General features: G+C 42.9%; 1 protein-coding gene across 1 annotated transcript; it reads left to right on the top strand.

Annotated features, from left to right (window-relative positions):
- Positions 1–3,636: 3,636 nt before the first annotated feature.
- On the top strand, positions 3,637–22,997 carry ppp2r2aa (protein phosphatase 2, regulatory subunit B, alpha a). The gene is made up of 10 exons (XM_083643931.1): positions 3,637–3,907; positions 4,327–4,404; positions 9,058–9,155; positions 9,731–9,896; positions 10,102–10,214; positions 13,008–13,185; positions 13,681–13,845; positions 14,149–14,318; positions 15,423–15,514; positions 19,208–22,997. The coding sequence occupies exons 1-10, from the start codon at positions 3,901–3,903 to the stop codon at positions 19,485–19,487; spliced, it is 1,347 nt and encodes a 448-aa protein (XP_083500057.1). The 5' UTR covers positions 3,637–3,900; the 3' UTR covers positions 19,488–22,997.

Genomic DNA, 22,997 nt, shown 5'->3' with positions numbered 1-22,997 from the left:
GCGAGGTACTCGTCCATCCCTGGGAGGGCCCAGGCCCTTGTTCTATGGAGCCACGTCGTCTGGGGGAAGGCCATTTACATATTCGATCAGCGGTCTCCAGTGTGAGTAAAATTTGTCGGAGGAGCCCCGCAGGGTGAATTTAATTTTTGTAGATATGGGAGGGTAAGGTCGGTGGACAGTAGTGTGAACATTGAAATCGGTGCCCCAAAGTTAATAAGGCTCCATATTGGACTGCAAACCTGAGCACACACGCAACTGACATAACCTAATAAAGCCCTCTGTGGTTGCCTGATAGCCTATATAGCCTAATGAAATAAGGGCCAAATGCATTGTTGCAAACCCAGAGCCCAGTATTTAAAATGTCTGCACTCTGGACAGAGGTTATGACAGTGCTCAGGCCTCATCCAAAGAGATTGAATCTTTGCAAAGACGCTCAAATGAGCAGTTGTTGCATACAAAGAGAGGCGGGTGTTTCTTGCGGTCCAATGAGCTAACAGGTCTGATTTCTCCGTCTTTCTGAATCCATTAAGTCCTGAGGAGGCTCCGGTCTTCGTTTTTCACCATCTCCGCTTCATCTGACTTTTCATTCGCAGACTAACAAGAGACCCTGCAGCTTTGATCAAACGGATAGCTGATCTAACAACAAGCTGGCCTGTATGAATCCACATAAAAAGACACTTGACATTTCATCTTCTAATGAGCATGTGCTCATTTTCCATTTGATTTCATACTTGGCCTTTTTAATGTCAACAGCATCCAAGAGGTAAAGCGCAGCAGGGTACCAATCAAGGCAAAGGGTCAAATGTGACAACGGTCTCAATCTCGCTGCTTCGCACCTGCTGCATAAGTGTGTTATATGGGCATTATGAAGTGTAACATTTGCACCGGTCTTCATGGAATACGTTTTTATTTGCTCTGTTCAGTGTGTTATTAATATACAAGTGAAAACACTCCCAAGAAACCACGGAGGGCCATGGCCATATCTTAGATAGAAAGGGGGGGAGAGAGAAAGTTGCAATAAAAGTGCAGTAAATCCCTCTGATACCATTTGGCAGACGGTCGCTTGATATACCTCAGGCTGGATATTAAAAATCTCAGATGGGCTGTCCAACTGACAACTTAATCCATTTAGAGACAGCGAGTAAGCAGCCGGAAGCTGACTCAGGGTCAGTGTACACAGAGGTCTGTCATTTCTCACACGAGCCACAATAAGTTTATCTACGCTAATGTATCAGACGTGATTAAGAGTCCGACAGAAAACAATACAACGGCAGGAGGAGAATAAAATCAGTCTCATGATGATTAAAAGTGTGCGGCGCGGAAAGCTTATCCGGCTCTAAAGATGTTCCACACACAAATACTTTGAAAATTGAAACACACTGTGTCATAGCCCCACTCTGTGAATTTCAAACAGAGAACTGACTTGACCCCAAAATAGAAGTTATGCACAAATCCTTGAATTGAGAAGGGTAGTGTGACCTTTTGAAAATGGAACGGCTCAATATGTTAATTAATAAGGTCTTGTTCCAAGATTGGCTGAGGGCACAGGAGTCTGTGACATTCTTCTTAGCTCCTCCATTAAGAGGAGACACAGACAGTGTGGCTGTGATTACAGCATAGAAAAAGTTGCCATCCAAACATAATGTGTGACAAAAACTTGTGAACGACACACAGACATGGAGAGAGTTAAGAGATGTTGAAGCGTATAGGAGCACGGCCACTTCACTAAGAGCTAAATGATGATTAAGCAGAGCTTGTTGAGTTTTATGGCACAAATAGCCATCAAGCTGGCAGGGAAACCATCATGCCAGCTGTATTATTGCAATTTCTTAATACAGCTAACTACTTTGTTATGATTTACTGTAAGCGGCTACACAGCAGACAATTTGATATCCAAAAAGATACCTCACTCTGGGATGCCAGAGTTTCCTCTTTCTTGAGCCTTCTGGAGTGGGTCTTTTCAATTCAATGAAACATCTGTGATGGGAGGCGTCTGCTTGATCTCTCCAACAAATGGGCTTTTCACACTCTTAATCCGGGGCTATCTAAGCCCTGGGCTAAGAGTAGGGCTAAAATAGCCTGGGGCTAACTTAGCCCCGTTCCACACTGGCAACTTTTAGCCCTGTGTGTTGAGATGGAAAGTCGGGGTTATCTCCGACCCACTCCAGAGCAGGGCCAGCTAGCTGGGGCTGAAGTCGGGGGTTAGCCCACTTTGGAATGGGCCAGGATTGTGCAAGTGTGAACGCTTTCTTAGCCCTGGGCTAACAGCTCTCTTAGCCCCAGGCTAAGAGACTGACTTAACCCTGGCTAAAGTGTAGTGTGAAAAGCCCTAATGATACCTGCTGCTCTCATTCTTTTTCCGTCCAAGCCATGTGTCTACAAAGGAGCCCAAGATAGCTCAAAGGGTAGTTGCATCAGATCAGAGCATACCAGGTAAAGACCACTGTAAAAGTAATTTTCCAGGTCCTTTAAAATGATCATGAAACAATAGTCCCTTGTGAATTGTAGAAATTGTACAAAAGACATACATGCTTGTGTTTAGCCTATTCTAACTCAAACCTACTAAGAGTTTAATTGTTTCATTTTAGCGTTACAAAAATATCAACTCTGACAGGTGTCATTGTACACATCTACTGACTGCTAAACTTCCAACAAATTGTGTGTGTGTGTGTGTGTGTGTGTGTGTGTGTGTGTGTGTGTGTGTGTGAGAGAGAGAGAGAGAGACAGAGAGACAGAGAGAGACAGAGCGAGAGAGAGAGAGAGAGAGAGAGAGAGAGAGAGAGAGAGAGAGAGAGAGAGAGAGAGAGAGAGAGAACACCCACTCTCTTGTCTTTTGTCCCTCACCAGTTCAAAAATGAGATCTAAGAGAGTTCCTGATGATGAGCAATGATTTTGAACCACCAGACTGCATATGGACCGGTAGTTCAATATTGCCATCTTGTGGATAAAGTTGTCCACCATTATTATCATGGAGACTCCCTATTGGGTTTTCACCACCTTGTGGGTTTTTCACCACCTCTTCTCCAAAAATGGTTCTTGTTCTTGAGTTGTTCTTGATTATTGTGCTTTTTTTTAAATCTCATTTTCCATTTTGTACCCCATTCAGAAATATTTCTGTAGGTGTTTATAGTGTCTGTTGTAGGTAGCCTAATTGATGCCATTGTTTCAGTCAGTCTGTTAAATTAGTTTATAGTTAGGATACTATGTTTATCCCATGGCTTATTGAATATAGCCTACCACAGTGCATCACGACTCACGATAATGAGGAATTTAATTCACACTGAACAAGACAACTTTTAACAGGAACGCTCGATTTCAAAAACAAGTTCACCAAATTTGTCTGTGGACTGAACAGACCCTGTGTGGGTGAGTTCGATTCCAGTGAAAAGTAATCCGGATGGGCGGAGTTCAGCCATTTGTCGGTTTTCTAAAGGTCTTGGATGTTTCTTTGTAGAAAAACAAACGCACTATAAATGAATCAACACTTCGCCTGCTGAAGGAGGGGACCCGTCGCGTCAGGTGTCAGTCTAATTGGTTAAAATCGCACTGTGCATCCAACTGTGCTCCCTGGTTGATGCTTGCTGAACGCCGCCCGCGTTGCGCCATTTTGAAAGTGTAATGCAGGGAGAGGCAGAGGCGAGGGAAATATCAAAGTAGAGTACAAAGTCTAGAAACCCTTACTAGGATTTGCGATTTACTTCATTTGGTTGAAAGCTATTTCGTGCTACCTGTCTGGCTTGTGTCGAGGACTTGTAAGGTCTTCCGAGTTACTAACCAGCACTCACAGCTTCATTCCTCCACTGCTCCTCGGTCAGAACCACCCAACCAGCCCAAGTCAGCACAGCTCCAGCCCAGGGCCCAAGCCCGCTGCAGAGATCCCCTCTCTCTGAGTCGCTCACCATGGCAGGTAACCTAAAAGTGCAAAGCAAAGCCTGATGTGGAGTATGTGGCTTAGGTATTTTTCAGTACAACAGTGCATAACTTGCCCTGTTTAACACACAGACGATAGGGTTGTCTTTGCTGTTGTGGCTAACGATGCCATAGCTAACGCTAGCTATAGCGACCTAGCAAGCTAGGCTAATAGCAATATGCTTGTGTGTCACTGACAGTAACTTGTAAAGTGTGTCCCGCGCGGATATCTCAACACACCCAACCCATTTCCGGGACTAGGGGATTTGCTACACTAGTAGTGACAATTTATCATTTGTATGAAGTCCGATGTGGCCATGTTCTCATATTAATAACTGAGCCGAGTTAACGTTAGCTCCAAGCTAACGCGTGCAAACTTGTCTGGTGGTGTTTCAAACGGGTCTGTGTTTCGTGCAGGAGCCGGTGGTGGGAGCAATGATGTGCAGTGGTGCTTCTCTCAAGTCAAAGGAGCGATAGATGACGATGTGGCTGAAGGTAAGTCCGTGGTGGTCATTGATCAATTGCTAGCAGCATCCATTGTCTGATGATTTGCATCCTGGGCAGGTTGGGCTGGCAGCGGGATTGTAACGTTTTACTCTGCGAAACCCATTAACGTTATGTTTGGACTCATGTAGGCCGTCATATCAATATGGGTCTCAGTGGTGTCTCGGTGACAGCAGGTGGTCAGATATTTGGCATTCACCACTTTTGATTGAGTGAAACGAGTCAGTGGTCTGGCACATGCTGGCGGTTAGTTCATTGGGCCTAACGTTATCCTAAACAGGTGAAATGTGTGGATTGTGTTCAGCACAGAGCAGCTGGTTGGCATTATTGTAGTAAACGGCAAAATCTATATTTGTAAAATTCCTTAGAGTTGGAATGTCCTCCAGGTGAGGTCAGTATTTGAATGGTTTGCCTGACATAATGTAAATAGTTTTGGAAGAGAAATTAAAATCAGAATTGATTGATCATTGCCAGTTTTGCACTTTTCCAGGGAAAGGACCATCCGCAGACGAGTATGAAGTTCTCAAACCTGTGTACTTATTTGGTTGAGCATGTTGATCAGTTTGTGTGGTTGTATTTAGGCATTACATACTGGTACTCAAATACTTTTATACAAAACCAAAGCAAGTGAGCCTCCTAGTTTTACCTAGCAGGTGGAATAACAATGAAACTTGCCTTGCGGTGCCTGCTGCACTGTTATGTTTCAAATAACCGTCTTGACATTGAGACGTCAAAGCCTATGATAGAACTTGTTGTAATTGTATACGTTAGCCAATGTTCACACAGGTCATGGTGATGCATAACACAAAGAAAATGTGAAAGAAGTACCCATGATCAGGAGAGGTGATTCCATAAAAAAAAATCTCTCCATATGAACGGGAATACTTTTTCCAAGGAGGGAGTGGCCACCGCCCCTTGTCCCATTGTCCAATGAGTATATTCACAAGGGGCTGAAACGCGTCTGTTTACAGTACGTGGTGGACTTATTTGTGTGTGAAGGACTGCATGGCTGTTTACAGTAAGCTTTGCCTGAGAACGAGCATAAATGTGAGCCTCTCCTTATTGTGTCAATACACAAAGCAATACATAGAAATAATCGCCACTACCAATTGTGCAGTAGTTTTGTTTGACTCCTGCAAAAATCCTTTCATTCACCCCAACCCCCCACCCCCCCAGACACACACACACAAACACTTATTTTGCACCCTTTGTCTTGTATGACAGAGTGTATGGAGTCAGGTCGTATCAGGCAATTTTGCTGTGTAATAAGAAGCAGAACAACTCCTGTTCGCCTCGCCTATATTAAGGATAGCACTAGCTCACATTTGTGCCAGCTTCTGATAAAGGATCGATTGTTGCATTGTGGGATCTGATGAGAACGCTCGTCTTGGAGAAGCGATAATGCTGAATAGCTGCAGATGGCAAGTTATCTTTTCTCCTGCTGCTAAAGGCGAGTAGTAGACTGTTTCACTTACATTAGACTTCAGGTTATCAAAGCTGTCATCAGGAGAAATCAGTGCACAATTGGTTAATATTTGACATAATCTGTCAAATCAGACATGTCAATGCATTTAATACAGGTTATTATTAGTAGGGGGGGAATCGATACAGCATAGTATCGCGATATTTTGTGGACAATGTATCGTATCTAATGCCAAGTATCATGATATTTTATTATACAAAATATCAAGTGCATGCAACATTTATGACATGGTTTTATGGCAGTGTTGGTCAGTTTGTCTGCTTGACAATCCCATTTTACTGCAATAAAAATGATTGAAGTGAGATGAACAGACTGGAAACTTTATCTCGTTAGATAAAACATGTTGATCACAAGGTTTTTTCCTTTGGGGGACATCATTTGCAGTTGAAAAAAGGTAATAGATCACAAACAATATATTGCAATATCGCAATCCTAGCATATCGCAATACTATCGTATCGTGACTTAACTGTATCATGGTTATATCGTATTGTGGGGCATCTGGTGATTATTAGTAGTAAAGCACATCAGTCTATAGAAAAATAAAGGCTTTTATGGCTGCTGCTTAGTCTGCACATAAAACACTGAAAAAAGGCATAGACTCACTGGCCTCTATGGAATTTAATAAAACCGATAAATCCCCGTGCTTGATTGTGATTGGCTGAGCCACATTCAAATACATTGTAAAATACTCTATAAACACACACCTGTGACATTCGTCAGCCTCAAAACGCCACTAGGTGACCAAAACATGAGCTTGTTAACCATTTCGAGTCACACACTTCCTATGGGGCAGATCAGCTTTTAAATCCGTAGTCTGGTTGTTGATATCTCAGCAATAATGTGGCTATCCTTGCAGCTAAGTTATGGAGGGAATACTGTTTCCTGTGAAACTTGCACTGTTTTTCTGGGCGTATCTCCTTAAGCGCCCGGCATGGTTTTGCGCAGCCACGACTTGGAGCCTTGCCGCCGCCGAGCGGCAACAGCGAGACTGTGCATACTCGAACGTAACTCGTCCAAAACACGTCCAAAACGTTATCGTGTCATTTATCAACAACTTGCAATCATGTCGGTGGGGGAGCATTTTATTGTCCCTCCATTTCAAAACTCATTCCGGTGAGCCTGCAGAAGGCTTTGCTAGATGAGGGACAGGCACGTTAAATGAGGAAATGGCATTTCCTCATTCCTCACAACAAAGAGTTGACGGCGCTAGACGGCGCTGAGTGACATTTTCGAGGAGCTGCACGCCCCCTACGGCGAGCTGCGCTGATAGGACGCCCAGCTGCGGCGACCCCCTCGGCGCAGTCAGCGCCGTCGATTTCGCTCGAGCATAATTTGCTCTTTAGTGTGTAGCACAGATGACGTGCGACTAGCAGGCGCTCATAGAACATTGAACTGACTGGAGGAGGGGGTTGAGACTAAAAAGAAGTAACCAAGTAGGTGTAACATACAACATAGTTCATTATGCAGATGAACTATGTTGGCATTTTTCCTGCCACACCTTAAATATGTTTGTGTTGCAGTTTATCCCTGTTTGTCACCCTGATGAAGGCCTGTGTGGCGCAATGCGTCGGTGCATTTTTTATTCTTGCTACTATGCATTAGCCATACAATAAAGGCTTTTAAACTTTTTTCACCTATAAGAGAGCCTTTTTAGTCTCAACTCTACCCCTGACCAAAGAGCACCTTGACATTGTACTACTCGGCCTACCAAAGACGCACTCCTTTCTCTGCTTTTCTGACTGGAGGGGCTCTTTAAGGACTACATTGCTTGGTGGAAGAACGATAATGAACGATAGAACGATAATTTGTTATCGGTATTGCATTTATTTGTTGCTCAAACCTTAGCAGGTAGGCTATATGTAGTAACTGTTTTATAAAAGCAATAAGCCAGTGAGGCTGTGATTTACGGTGATTTACAACAACTAAGAGGTTTTTAAGGCACGCCGTGAAACCACGCCCTCTTGGGGCTTATTGCGTAATTATGCAGGCCAGGTATTAGGGCTGGTATCGGCAAGGACCTCACGGTACGATAAGTATCACGATACATGGGTCACGATACGATTGTATCACGATACATTGCGATACAATACATATTGTGATTATATTGCAATACTGTACATAATTTACTGAAATTTTTAAAATGGAGCTAAAAATACAACACGCTGCCTGTGTACCACCCCCAGGTAGTGTAATAATATGTACATCACTTTATATTGACAACTTAGTGGACAAATTTTGTAAAAACTACTGAGTGTTGAGTGTCTTACTGAATGCACTGAAATAAAAAGTATTCTTATTGTGTCACTGAACACACGGATGTGCAAAAAAATCGATATGGCGATACATCACAATATTTTTCTGAAATATCGATACAGTATTACGGAAAAAAGTATTGCGATATATATTGCCGTATCGATTTTATTGCACAGCCCTAGCAGGTATCCAAAGGAGTTTCCTCGTAAACAACTTGTATTGTATAGATATTATTAGCCAATATATTTTGGCTATATAGCCAATACCGATAATAGCCGATAAAGATACATTTCCCATTATTGGACGATAATTTATTGGTTTGATTTCGATATATAATAGTGCATCCCTACTTTTCACTTGTAGCAATTGGATTAAACTGTCAACATTAGAACTCAACTTTCCTCCAGTGTTTAAAATCAATAATTGCAAAACACACAAAATTTGTAGACTACATTTTCCAAACAAACGCGAGTGGTGGTGACCATTTATGATCTCCTGTAGCAGTATTGTTTCAAAAACGTGACAGTATTCTACCAAAGTGATATATCATGATTCATTTCAAGCCTAACATAACACGACTAAGTGGTTTGAAAGTCATAAGAATCTTTGTCAGAATAATTTAAGGAAGTCAAAAACTTACCGTACTCACTAAACTCAAGACGCAACACACAAGACAAAACCAATAATCACTTGAGACAAAAAATAATAATCAAAAAGACAAATATATATCCTATTGGTGTGTGTACATGAACTTCAGTCATATCAATTGGACAGAATAGGCTCCATAGTGCAATACGGATTCATTGCAGGCAAGCAGAGAATGAGAGCATGTGCTAGCTGGCCTACATGCCAGAGAAAAGAAAGAAAACCACTTTAAGATAATCTAATTGCAATACCTCTTTGACAGCTGACATCATCTCCACTGTTGAATTCAACCACTCTGGGGAGCTGCTAGCCACCGGGGACAAGGGGGGTCGTGTGGTCATCTTTCAGCAGGAGCCAGAGGTACGTTGCTGTGACTCATCAGGCTTCAACTCATTCTGGACTCGAGTATAGAGTACCAGCAGGGATGATGTATTTTTGCAGGCTTTATCCAGAAATCGCCGCCATTTGGTTCTTCAGTGGAAAAGTCTATGGGGTTTTAGAATGGGGATTTCACTTAAATCCATAAAATAAGGTCTGTGGTTAACACAAGTTTATGGGAACGCGAATTTGGGTTCAGCATGATACTCTTCACAAACCTGAATAACTTGTATGCATTTTTGAAGCATCTTCTAAAAATCTTGTAAAAACAAACACGTTTACGTTCCAAAAGTCATGAAAGTCATTCACGTTTGTGAAGATGATCACGCTGAACCCAGATTTGCGTTCCCATAAACGTTTGTTAACCACAGACCTTATTTTATGCATTGACGCGAAACCCTCATGTTAAATCTCATAGACTTTTCCTCTCAAGAACCCGGAAGTATACTTCCGGACTCATTCCTGCGGCTCTCCATTAGCTTTCATGTAGACTAATCCATAACTGTGTATTCTGTGCCATGATGTGACTGTGAGTCTGTGCTCTTATCATTGTTCAGAGTAAGAATCAGCCACAGTGCCGTGGAGAGTACAATGTTTACAGCACCTTCCAGAGCCACGAGCCCGAGTTTGACTACCTGAAAAGCCTCGAGATTGAGGAGAAGATCAACAAGATTCGGTGGTTGCCCCAGAAGAACGCAGCGCAGTTCCTGTTGTCCACGAATGGTTAGTAAAATATTGTGTTCTAGTTCAAGAGACATACTGGCGTCATTGTGACTTGTTGGCATTTAAGCTATTTTCGGCTCAAACCTGTCTGACTGCCCTCTGGGGCACCAGTGGGCAGTCAAGTGATGATAATTATATTCACCCCTCTTCATCTGTCAGCCAACACAAGTTTGCCATGATGATCTCTGCTGTTTCTCGTTGGCAGACAAAACCATAAAGCTGTGGAAAATCAGCGAACGAGACAAGAGACCAGAGGGCTACAATTTGAAGGAAGAAGATGGCCGCTTTAGAGATCCCAACACTGTCACAACACTACGGGTGTGTAGAAACGGGACATATCCACACTACATCCTCCTCACACAAACTGTATTACAGTACCAGTGATGTTGAACATACATACACGTAGAATTATATGTGTAATGGTCAACTCTATGGATGCAGCGAAGAAGTGTGATGAACCGCTATTTAAAATGCAACAGATTTCAAACCGTAAGCATTTTAGAAGCCTTGTGTTCAAATGAGATTGTGGCCGGCAAAACTTGAGTATCCCGTTGTTTGGGGGGTTTGTATGGGGGCTACATTAGCTGACAGAGAGGAGGAGACAACAACCCAGTCATAGCCACCAAAAAAGTACCTTAAATCAGCATTTTCCATACCTTAAAAATGCCCAGGGTTGAAGAAAACACAATATCCAATTTGCTAAACATGCCAATGAACAGTCGATGCCGATGGCGCAGACGCATTTAACTTGCACCAGCATCTTCCAGATCACGATCATCTGTGCACGATCAAGTCAAGGTAATAAAAACAAGTTGAGATATGTTTAGTTTGGTGGCAGTTTGCTTAATGAAACTGAAAAGCTAGTAGGGGATTGAATATACAATTGCTGCTTACATTCAACGAAGTAGCAGTGAATTAAAAGTTGGGCTTTCATTGTACCATAAGCCTAGCCTGGTAAACCAGCCCGTCACGTGAACTCACATTTCATTTGGCTCTCCGTGACGGTCTGGCCCCGGCGCCATGGGGAGGGTTTAGCAGAAGCGGAAGAGCGGAAGAGCCAATCAGCGACTCCGCTGTGATTGACAGCGCAAGTTGGCCAATCAGGAACGCCACTAGCACTGCACTAACAAAACAGTAATGGCCGCCTCCTTGCCTGATAGTCTCGTGGAGTCATGTCAGCGTTTGTCTAGTTTAAACAGCATAAAGTGCAGTTATTGCAGAAATAGACACAATAACAACAATTAAACAAGTACAGGAGTATCGCCGCAACCGCAGAGATTCACGGCGGAAAATATGTTTTTGCCATTCTCCCGTGTGGATTTGGGTTTGACTGGATCCGACGCTGATTGGCTGAAGGAGTTGTCTGTCAAGGCAACTACGCCCGCCCATGCTCCCGCCCCTGCTAAACCCTCCCCCATGGCGCCGGGGCCAGACCCTCACGGAGAGCCAAATGAAATGTGAGTTCACGTGACGGGCTGGTTTACCAGGCTACCATAAGCCCCCGTTCACACAGCACGCCGAAGCAACGCTCAACCGAAGCTGTACCTACGCTGTACCCACAAGTTTCATTTTGGCATCCTTAACAGGCGAAGCCGTTCACACCACCCGCGCGCGTGCCACGCTGACGCCGTGCTGAAGCCACGCTCACGCCGAAGCAATCACTCAGGCCTGACGCAGAATTTCCAAGTGTGACGCTGAAGCTGTGAGGCATGAAGTCAATATTGGCGCTGAGAGGAAAAGAGAAGGTGTCTTGTGTGAACAGTGGCGTACGTTCAGCTTGTGCCTGTTTCAAGCTTCAGTTCTGCTTATGTTCGGCGTCCTGTGTGAACGAGGGCTAAGCCTTTCAATGTACCATAAAGCCCAATTTATGCTTGGTCTGGTGACACTTTTGAAACCGTCGCCGACGGAAATGAGGACTTGAGTCGACATGACGAGCAGTGTCTGCTACCTAGTGCAATTTCTAGTGTCGCTGACTACGTCACATAGTGTTGCGTAAGTCTGATTGACTATGTAGACGGCACGCGCGCTTGACTTCCTTGTTTTGGTTTTCGCTCAATTGAAATGAATGAACGTGTCCCCGCTATTTTTATCAGCCTGTCCTTGATGTATGACTTCGTGAAAATCACAAAGAACATCGTGACCAATTTCCCAGAGAGAGAGGTGGTGAGTTGTGTGATTGTGTCGTTTATATGCAGCTGTAGACAAGTACGTTTCATCTTGCCTCCGACGTGGTTTCACTGTGCATTCCCTCTCTTCTCTTGGCTGTCTGCACTTATAGCGAGTGTCACGTGACCGTTGAACCGAGGCGAACGTTCACTGAAGTATAAATGCAACAATTTGAGCCACACTTTCTTTTTCGTCTGCGACCATGTGCTGAGCGACACTTTCTAATAAGTATAAATTAAGCTTAAGCCTTTCAATGCACCATAAGCCAGCGTCAACAAAGCAGGAACGTATTCAGTTGCAGCATCCATTATTACTTTGCATTTTAAAGTCTCAACCTAAACAGGTGTAATCTTGTCCAAAGTTAAATGATTCCATTGTTTATTCTCATCGTGTGTCCTCCAATTGTTTGTCTCAGCCGTCAGAAGTTGAGTGCAATCATTCACTTCCCATTTGCGCATTCTCATACTTTTCCCCACCGTATTTAAATGTGGTGTGTGTGTGTGTGTGTGTGTGTGCCTGTGGGTGTGTGACCGAAATGTTCTTGAAAAACTCTAAAACCATAAATGATAAAATGCTCATTTGATTATCCCCATCCTGTTGTAAAGATAAATAATTGCTGCATAATAATCAAAAACATGGCCATACATTTGTCTCACTAATTGCACCATCAGAATCGCAAAGCGTTGCATCCCTACTCCACTGTCTGTCTTGCTCTGTCAGATCCTGTTCTTGTACCATTATCAGTAAGCATTGTGATACATACAAATTGTTGTCTCTCTCTGCACCAGTGCCACAAAGATAAATTCATTGGCATTTATGGTACTTGGTGGGGTGGGGGGGGGGGGGTGACTCCCGATTTCAAATTCACAATCACAGAAGTCTGTGATGGATGACTACGGAAATATCTACTCTTTCTCTTGACACTAAACCCGCCCCTCTCCTCAGGTGCCAGTGTTCAGGCCCATGGACCTGATGGTGGAGGCCAGCCCCAGACGAGTGTTTGCCAACGCTCACACCTACCATATCAACTCCATCTCAGTCAACAGTGATTATGAGACCTACCTGTCTGCAGATGACCTTCGCATTAACCTATGGCATCTGGAGATCACTGATCGCAGCTTTAGTATCCTTTTGATTGTTCTCTGATTTCCATGCAGACATTGTTCAAGATTCAAGATTTTTATTGTCACTCCGTAGTACAAGTATCACGTGTGAAATTCTTGTGCTGTAGGCTCCGTTACAACATAGTGCAAAAAATAAAAGATATATAAATAAAAAACAAGAGGCAACAAGCAATAAAGCAGTAAGACACGCCACAGACAGTGGCGTATTCACTGCCCATAGTGGCATGAACATACTTTAAACATAATAACATTCTGTTAGGTGCAAATAGCGTATACCGAATTAAACATACTATTGAACATCATTAGTTCATTAGGCTTTATGAGCCACGTCAACTTCTTTTTCTGAAGTGACGACGGCTGCTATCTTAATACCAGCTTGATCATGAGAAACTTCAAAATATGTCTTGTTCTCTTAGAAGAATTGCTGTGGTTCCCCAGCTAAAGAGTGGGAAAACGTTTTGACGTTAGCCCCTTGACCTCCCTCACTTCTTCAGACATTGTTGACATAAAGCCAGCTAATATGGAGGAGTTGACGGAGGTGATCACGGCAGCGGAGTTCCACCCCAACCAATGCAACACCTTTGTCTACAGCAGTAGCAAGGGCACCATCCGCCTGTGTGACATGAGGGCATCGGCGCTGTGCGACCAGCACTCCAAAAGTAAGTTGATCTAGTCTGCGCTCTGTGCCCGCACGTGAGGCGCCCGACTGCCGAGTTGCGATAATGTGGTTAGATTAAGGGAAAGGGGATGTTTGATTTGGGATTTTGGGGATATTTTCTTATGTAAACAAGCAGGCAAACACAATGGGCAACTATTGAGGTCATGCCCATAATGTCTTATAAGTCGATCGATTGATTATTGTGACGGGCCTAAGCACAGCCTTAGAACAATTCCAACCTGTCCAAGGCCGTTCGTGGCAAGAGTGTATTGAGGACATGTGACACATCCTTGTCGTTTCTCAGTGTTTGAAGAGCCAGAGGATCCAAACAACCGCTCGTTCTTCTCCGAAATCATCTCATCCATCTCTGATGTCAAGTTCAGCCACAGTGGACGCTACATGATGACCCGCGATTACCTTTCTGTCAAAATCTGGGATCTCAACATGGAGACCCGGCCAGTAGAGACGTACCAGGTCTGTATTTGTTCACATTTTAATTGTTTATTTGTAAGGGACAATTAACAGAAAAACAATTGCAGAAGCAACGTCCGATACACTGTACATGTGTATATAGCCAAAGCTAAGTTCCAACACCAGGCCCTTGAATAACAAGGCACAAGACAAATACAACAGAACAGAACAAATCACACATTTTACCATATAAAACGAAGGCGGGACATATAAAACAAAATGCAACACATTTTTCACATGAATGCGATACACAAATAACTAGGTGTCATGATTACTGTTCTGAACCGGGACTTGGTTGTGTTGCAAAGCGTTTTAAAGTCCTGAATCTGCTTCAAGCTTGCAGGTAGGGATTTCCAGAGGGTTGTGCCTTTAATTGAGGATGCAGTTTGTGCAAAGCAAGTCTTGATCAGTGTCTTAACTCTGCAGTTTCTACTGACGTGTTTCGGGTGTTAGTGGCAATATAATGTAGTCTAGTTATAAAGGTGGTGAAAATGGGTGGCGCTAGATGGTGAAGACACTTCAATGTAAGTGTAAGGTTAGAGCAATTAATGAGGTTATCAAAACTGAGAAAATGATATATTTTTTAGAATACTACAGTGATGTGGTTTCTCTGTGGTTTCTTGGCCAGAGCTTTAATAGCTTGGTTGTTAAGGGATGTTAGTGGATTAATGGCGGAGGCTGGTGCCTGAGACAAGGAAATTATGCAATATGAGCAAGGAGGGGGAGAAATGGCATGCCTGAAGGATAGAGCTGTATGAAATGGTAAGCTAATTTGCCTAAAGATGTGGAGAGTAGCCCTAATAGTTCTACCAACCTTTTTGATGTTTTGTCAAACCTTAACTGAGGGTCCAAAACAATTCCCAGATATGTGTATTCCTGGACTGTCTCTAGTTCATTGTCTCTTAATCTTAACTTTAAATACATTTCGTTGCTTCAGATGCAAGTTCCTGCTGATCAATTTGCCCAAAATCAGCCCGTTGGTCCTCCACAAGGGGGAGGTGTTTTACAAAAGCCACAACTAAAAGATTCAGGTCATTTTGTTATGTGATGTTTTCACCCCTGTATAATTGCTGACTCTGTAATGACGGCATGACTTTCTCCTAACAGGTGCATGAATATCTCCGGAGTAAGCTGTGCTCACTCTATGAGAACGACTGCATCTTTGACAAGTTTGAGTGCTGTTGGAATGGGAACGACAGGTGGGTTGGCACCTTTTCTCTAATACACTGCTTCCCAAACTGGGCTACGCGTACCCCTAGGGAAATAAATACAATGTTAAAATACATCTGCTCAGGAGGCACCAATTGCAACTCTTTCACTATATATTCTTGCAAAACTGGGTTATCATTCATTCATTGCATCATATGCTATCATATCATATGCTATTGTTTTCTCTTGCACTTTTCTAAGATTTTTTTTTGGTAGTCGGGTAAAGCCAAGGGGGTACTTGGATTCAGAAATCAGGGAAAAGTTTGAGACTCACTGCTCTAACATGTACCAACAGAGTTTATAGGTCTCATTTGGAGAAGGGTTGTTACTTTGGTAGTGGTCACTATAGACCAAATCACCGTGACGTCACCATGTAAACAAATTTACTTCCGGGTACCACTTGGGGAAGGCGGCAGGTTTAAATGTGCGTGTTGTCAAATAAATGCTGTCAAACCCTCTCGTTGTTTTCGGCCGACTACTTTCAATTTAAATGGTTAAACGGTTGGTAAACATGCTTGTCCGACGTATCTAGCCTTTCTTCTGTGTTTGTTTTATGTAGTGTTAAGCCCATGGCACACCAAACGAACATTCTCAAACAAACACAAACAAACACAAACAAACACGAACAAAGACAAATGTTCGTTTGGTGTGCCATAGCTGTCTGTCCTTGTCTGTTCGTGTTCGGCGATGTTCTGTCATGTTTGCCAGGATTCGACTTGTTCAATCCGGCGTTGTTCGCTGTTCGCTGTTGTCTGGTAACTTCCCATGTTTTCAGTCGCGTATCCATGGAAACGGAGCTCACGCATGCGCGCCTAATGCATGCGGTTGTCTGGTCAGTTTGGTCAGAGGCAGAGCCTCCTCTAAATTAACGTTACACGCGACGCAGCAAACATACGTTTCTCTGCCAACCATGTGCCATCACACTGGGCATCAACAACACTAGCGGGAGACTTCTCCCATGCACTCCCGCAAATAAGTAATGTTATGCGCAGCAAGGTTACATAATGAGGGAGAGAGAGAACATCCATGACGGCTAACAGCGAGCTATGCTAATAACTAGCTAGCCGTTCAGAAACACATGTAAACAGCCGTGTGATCACTGAGAACGTCAGTAAAATAAGGAGAGAGCTGCAGGTGCTTATGCAGAACTAGTGCACGATTAAGTGCACAGTGGGTAATGACCCGCTGTGGTGAAGAATATAGCGAGATTAACCAGGTTGATAGCAGAGAAAACACTGTTGCAGCGGCCATCAGCAGGACCTCCAGGCTTTAACTAGCGTTGCCTGTCACATGACGCCTTCAAGGTCCCTCGATAAAGTCTGCAGAAAGATGCAGTTACCTCACCTCTCTCTCAAGAAGCGTCACGTGAGTGTGGCGTTTATGGCCATCTGTCGCTACAAAATAAATAAACTGGGTGTATCATTGTATTACTCGACAGATGTATAACTAACTTTGTCAGTCTGAGCCATCTTCTATGTGCTGTAAAGCCCATGGCACACCAAACGAACATTCTCAAACAAACACAAACAAACACGAACAAACACGAACAAAGACAAATGTTCGTTTGGTGTGCCATAGCTGTCTGTCCTTGTCTGTTCGTGTTCGACGATGTTCGGTGATGTTCGCCCGGATTCAACATGTTCAATCCGTGCTTGTTCGGTGTTCGCTGTTCGCGGTCGTCTGGTCAGAGCCTCCTCTACTAACGTTACACGCGACGCAGCAAACACACGTTTCTCTGCCATGTGCCATCACACTGGGCATCAACACTAGCGGGAGACTTATCCCATGCACTCCCGCAAATAAGTAATGTTATGCGCAGGTTACGTCATTATATCTTACCGAGAGGCAGAGAGAGAACATAACATAACTAGCTAGCCGTTCAGAAACGCATGTAAACAGCCGTGTGATTAGTGAACGTCAGTAAAATAAGGAGAGAGCTGCAGGTGCTTATGCAGAACTAGTGCGCGATTAAGTGCACAGTGGGTAATGACCCGCTGTGATGAAGAATATAACCAGATTAACAATGTTGATAGCAGAGAAAACACTGTCGGCTGCCAGCAGCAGCACCTCCCAGGCTCCTAGCTAGCCTGTCACATGATGCCTTCATGGTCCCTTGATAAAGTCTGCAGAAAGAAGCACGTTACCTCCCTCTCTCAAGAAGCGTGACGTGAGTGTGGCGTTTAAGGCCATCTGTCGCTACAAAATAAATAAACGGGTGTATCATTGTATTATTCGACAGACATGTAACTAACTTTGCCAGTCTGAGCCATCTTCTATGTGCTGCCTGTAACACAGTGCAGTTTATATTTTTCTGGTGTTTCTTTTTTACATGTGTGGGACAGGCAAATGTCTCAAAATGTTTTATTTTTTTGTAATGATAATTTTATTTCAAATTGTTTTATTTATTTAGTTTTAATATATTTTAAATTGTAACATATTTCATGTATTTTAGTCTGTGATACGTGAAACCGTGGCATTTTTGTCCAATCATACCATCAAAAAACTCATGCCGGCACATCCCTAGATACCTCTTGTTTATTATATCGCAATCACAATCGCAAATCCACCATAAACGCTAATCGCATTTGGTCAGCTTCTTCTTCTTTGTGGTTTTACGGCAGTTGGCATAGTTATTGTTGCATTACCGCCACCATTTGGCTGAAATTAGAACAACTGTTGTGCTGAATATGTTTGGTCGGTGTGCCATGCTTTCAAACAATCTCCAACATCTGCCAACATTCACAGACAATTGTCTGTTCTTGTTTGTTGGTGTTTGTTGGAGAATGTTTGATTGGTGTGCCATGGCCTTAACACAGTGCAGTTTCTATTTTTCTGGTGTTTCTTTTTTACATGTTTGGGACTGTTGTGCTGAATATGTTTGGTCGGTGTGCCATGCTTTCAAACAATCTCCAACATCTGCCAACATTCACAGACAATTGTCTGTTGGTGTTTGTTGGTGTTTGTTTGAGAATGTTTGATTGGTGTGCCATGGCCTTTAGCTAGCTAATAACGTTTGTTTGTCTGTCAAACTCGCTGTTTTTTTGCAGACTCGTTAACGTTACAGACAGAGCTACTGACGCCACGTTAATTTAATTTAGCTTCAAGTCTACTCTGGTCTGGTCCAACAGGTAAATTAACTAGTCTGGTCTCCACTAACGTTAGTGAAAGTGTTGTTATGAATGATATTAAACAACAACACAACACGGACGAACCATTTTTGTCTTCTTTGTCTGTTTTTGTCTTCAACACGTCAGTTTGTGCCGTCCACCGCCATTATAATGTGTGGACCTCAGGGGTACCCGGAAGTAAATGTAAACATCCCGCTGATTTGGTCTATTGTAAAAGCAACACCAAGCATGCATTTGTGACGCGTCATCATTTTCTTCGTCATGCCATTGCAATGCCTCAAGAGTCGGAGACCTGCAAAAAGCACGACATGATGCTGCCAAGATGATTTGGGTTGTCCTCCTCCCATTTGATGCCACTCAAGCCAGCAGCAACATGGGCCCTTATCAAATACTGTCGTTATCTGCTCCTCGCAGAGCGCGAGGCTGCCCTCCGTCAGAGTGGGAGGCAGAGAGGTCCATCTGCTCGTAATGCCAGAATGATTCTGCTCATTGTTTTTGACTGATGTTGCTCACGCAGCGCACCTCACACTCCTACCTTGTTTTTTCCGTCCGCAGCGTCGTGATGACCGGCTCCTACAACAACTTCTTCCGGATGTTCGACCGGGGCTACCGGCAGGACATGACCCTGGAGGCGTCGCGGGAGAACAGCAAGCCGCGGTCCGTCCTGAAACCTCGCAAAGTGTGCACAGGTGGGAAGCGCAAAAAGGATGAGATCAGTGTAGACAGTCTGGACTTTAACAAGAAGATCCTCCACACGGCCTGGCATCCCCTGGACAACATCATCGCCGTGGCCACCACCAACAACCTGTACATATTCCAGGACAAACTGAACTAGCAATTCAATGAACCGCTCAGATCCCAGTTTCCACTTAAGCCCCCCACCGCTCTGATACAAACCTAAAAAAAAACACACGATCTGTTTTAATGGCTATCTTAGGCTGAATCCCCTTGTCTTGACTGCGGAAATCTGCCCTTGCTTATTTTAGTATTGCATATAATGTGACAGGCTGATGCACTCTGTCAGCAACAAACCTAGTTGCAATCGCATAATACATCCCAGCAGGCCCAGGCCCACACAAGTGCATTTCCAAGTGCACTCAAAAAAAATATGCAGGACCCAGGGTCCCGTTCTTCTCAGTCCAGACTTTGGGATTCGGTGTTATGGGATTCCTCTGGTAGGAGCACTCCATTCATCAATGCTACCATACTGCAACTCTTGTCCACTACATCCCAAACCAAAGGGAAACCATGTTTTTTTTAATACACTTATTTGGCTATTTTTTCTATTCTTTCTTTATTATTTGGTGCCATCATGACATGATTCATTTGTATGTCATACCTACCATGTGTTTATATGTTTTTGTAGCTACCGCGTTTGGGTAGGGATTTACTTCAACTGTTTTCTCATAATTCTTCTGTCACAAAATTTATGTTTTTCGTATTGGCCTGGAATACTGCAAATACAAGCTGTCCACACTCCACTTTTGCCCCGATTCTGTGTCAAGTTGCCAAGTTGACTTACCCCCCTACTTCCTTAATGTACAGTACACGAGCCTGGCATGCACACGCTTTGCAGGCTTAGGGAATAGAATGGAGACTAATGGTGGCAAAATAAATGTAGTCTTACAGTCTGAGGTTATAGTCGCAGTGAAGCTGCCTGGTAAGCATGGCGGAAAACAAACTAATGTGATTGAAGGCACGCTGGCTCAGAACCGGGCCTTTACGTACCGCTGTGGACGCTCAGTGGCGTTCTTTCATGGTCCGTGGCACCAAAGTATAGTCCTGCTGCCGACTTCCCTACCGAGCCTGTAGTGTTATCGCTGATTGGTCGATCGCTTTACCCTCTGGAACTAGTTTTTGTTTGTAGAAGTTTTTTATGATGTTTTGTACTGTGCCTGGCAAAAGAGGAGAATAATCACTATAGCTGGTTTATTTTTGTATGAATTAAGGCAATAGGATTACAGTCTGATCACTGTAGTTTCTTTAGCTGTCTATCTTGGACTGATCTGTAGGCAGAACAAAGGTTGCCTGCTTTGGCGATCTTTTGTCATATGACTGTGGAACAATTTGTTCATTCCGGCGGGTATTGAAAGCGGGGTTGAAAGCTAGAGAACGTTTATGTGGCATCATGGAAGTCTTGTTTCCAATGTTGGATGTCCAAAGAAAAGTATTTTCAGTTGTCAGTACCTCTGTAGTCATAAGCACTAGAACGTTTATTTTTTTTTAATTTGGCTTACTGTAATTGTTATATGGAACTTATCTGGATGCTTCGGGGTTAGTTTTGAAAGGAGTTTGGATCTTTAAAGTTCCATCTGTGTGCCATGGTTGTGTTTATGAATCATTTTGCTCGCTGTGAAAGAATAGGCCCCTGTAGGCCTAAATGGGAAAGGCATTTTAATCAACTTGTAATGTTAAACTGTTAAATCTGGTTCACTCTGAAGTTAGTCAAGGTAATTGCCTAGCTGGAGTTACCGATTCTGAATTATTGTATGAATTGAAATGTATTCTCTCTCCTGTGATGCAAGGCTGGTTCTATAAATGCTTGTTAAAAAGGAGAATTTGTGAAGCACTTGGTTTGCAGGCATTATTTTATGGAACTTGTCTTTGGTGCTGGCTTGGGAAAATACTTCAAACATACAGCAGCCCTTTCTGCTGTTTCTGTACTACCCTATGCTTCAGTCACATGCTGCCAATATGTTCTGGAGCAAGCAAGTTGATTATAGCACAATTTTATATTTTATTTTATTTCTTTTCTTTTAAACACCTTTGGATGACAATTTAAGCCATTGAATCAGGGCATGAAACTTCTTGGTCCACTGGATCATATTTATGTAAGTTAACATGTTTCACTCCTCCTTTAGAGAAGTTGGAGAATTGATTCCCACTCACTAGCAATGCCACCAATATAAACACCACTTCTAATGGTCTCTCCATATAGGGTGGTGTCATGCTACTGTCGTGATTATCGCCTCCTCAGGGCTCTGGGTAACGTCCTCAAGTCATGAGACACTTGATCTCGTTTTTGTTTTGCAGCTTTTTGAAGATGGTTATTTCTTTGTTCTCTGACTCAAGAACACGAGAGCCTCAGTTAATGTTATACGTACATAAACCTGCCTAATGTTGTGGTACCCTTATCCCATTCCACTCTCTCACACACATTGCATCAGGACAGTACACGCTGGTAGCACTTCACTAAGGATGCTCCAATCAATTAGCCGCTGACCAATGTTGAAATATCTATTCAAGATATGATCAGTATGATCAGCCTTTGTTTCAAGCTAGTGGAGAAACGTCACCATACAAGAGCTGAGAAGCTGTCTTTTGACTAACATCCATCCAAAGTATTTAATATTTTCACTGTTCACATTAACTCCTCAACTTGCCCAATGTTGTTTTATGTTTGTTTTTATTTCTCAAATTTGATATGTGAAAAAAAAAAAAATCATACTCCGTATTACAAAATGGTATGGATCAGTATTGCCAAATTTTCTGTTTAAACAAAATCTATTAAATTAACATTGTGGCTTAAAAAAAATCCAGTCTGTAAATCCAGTCTGTGCATCTCTACAGTTGGTACAGCTGAATTGGTTATCACGCATTATATGAGGGTGCTGCATAATATGCAAGAACCTTCAAAAAGTGACTGATACTAACAAACGACTAACCAATAATCACCAATAATCTGTTTCTCACTTTCCCCACACTGTCTTCATAGCTATTGTGCAAGACTATGGTGCAAGGCCACAAAAATGTTGTTCAGAAGAACCCTATTGCCTTTCTCATAGCATTAGAAGAAATACGATAATCAAGTACGTTTCTTGAACTTACTGGCACGCCAGACAGGAGACTGCTCAGGGGAATTACAGCTGCTGTGTGATCAAAACCTTGTATCTTCAAGAAATCCACTTTTCCGGAATTTATAAGAACAGCCTTATTTACAGATTTGCATTTTTGAAAGTTTTCTATCATGGCTTTCATGAGCCCTGGGTCGATGAAACCTGCCCTAGTACCTAAATAAAGGACCATGAGCTCTCCAGTTCAAGTAAACGCATGAAAGTCACCCAAATTGGAGTTATGAGGTTTTTCCACGACAGCAGCATTATATACATGTATAATGTGTCACAGGAGTCAAAACAAAATGCACTTTTATTTTTGTGAATTTCATTGATTTGTATTGTTTTTGTTTATTTCTTTCAAGGGGCTCGAATAAAGATTGTAGGAGATTTTTGGCGATCTGTTGAAAAAAGAAAAAATACAAAAGGTTCACTGTATAGCTCTGTTTGTCTTTGTCAAATGGAATAAAGTACAATTTAGGTGCAAAGTAATAAAGAATTTCAAACCTGAA

This window comes from Poromitra crassiceps (assembly GCF_964638095.1).
Source record: "Poromitra crassiceps genome assembly, chromosome: 10".
NCBI lineage: Eukaryota > Metazoa > Chordata > Actinopteri > Beryciformes > Melamphaidae > Poromitra > Poromitra crassiceps.
This window is presented reverse-complemented; position numbering and strand designations above follow the sequence as displayed.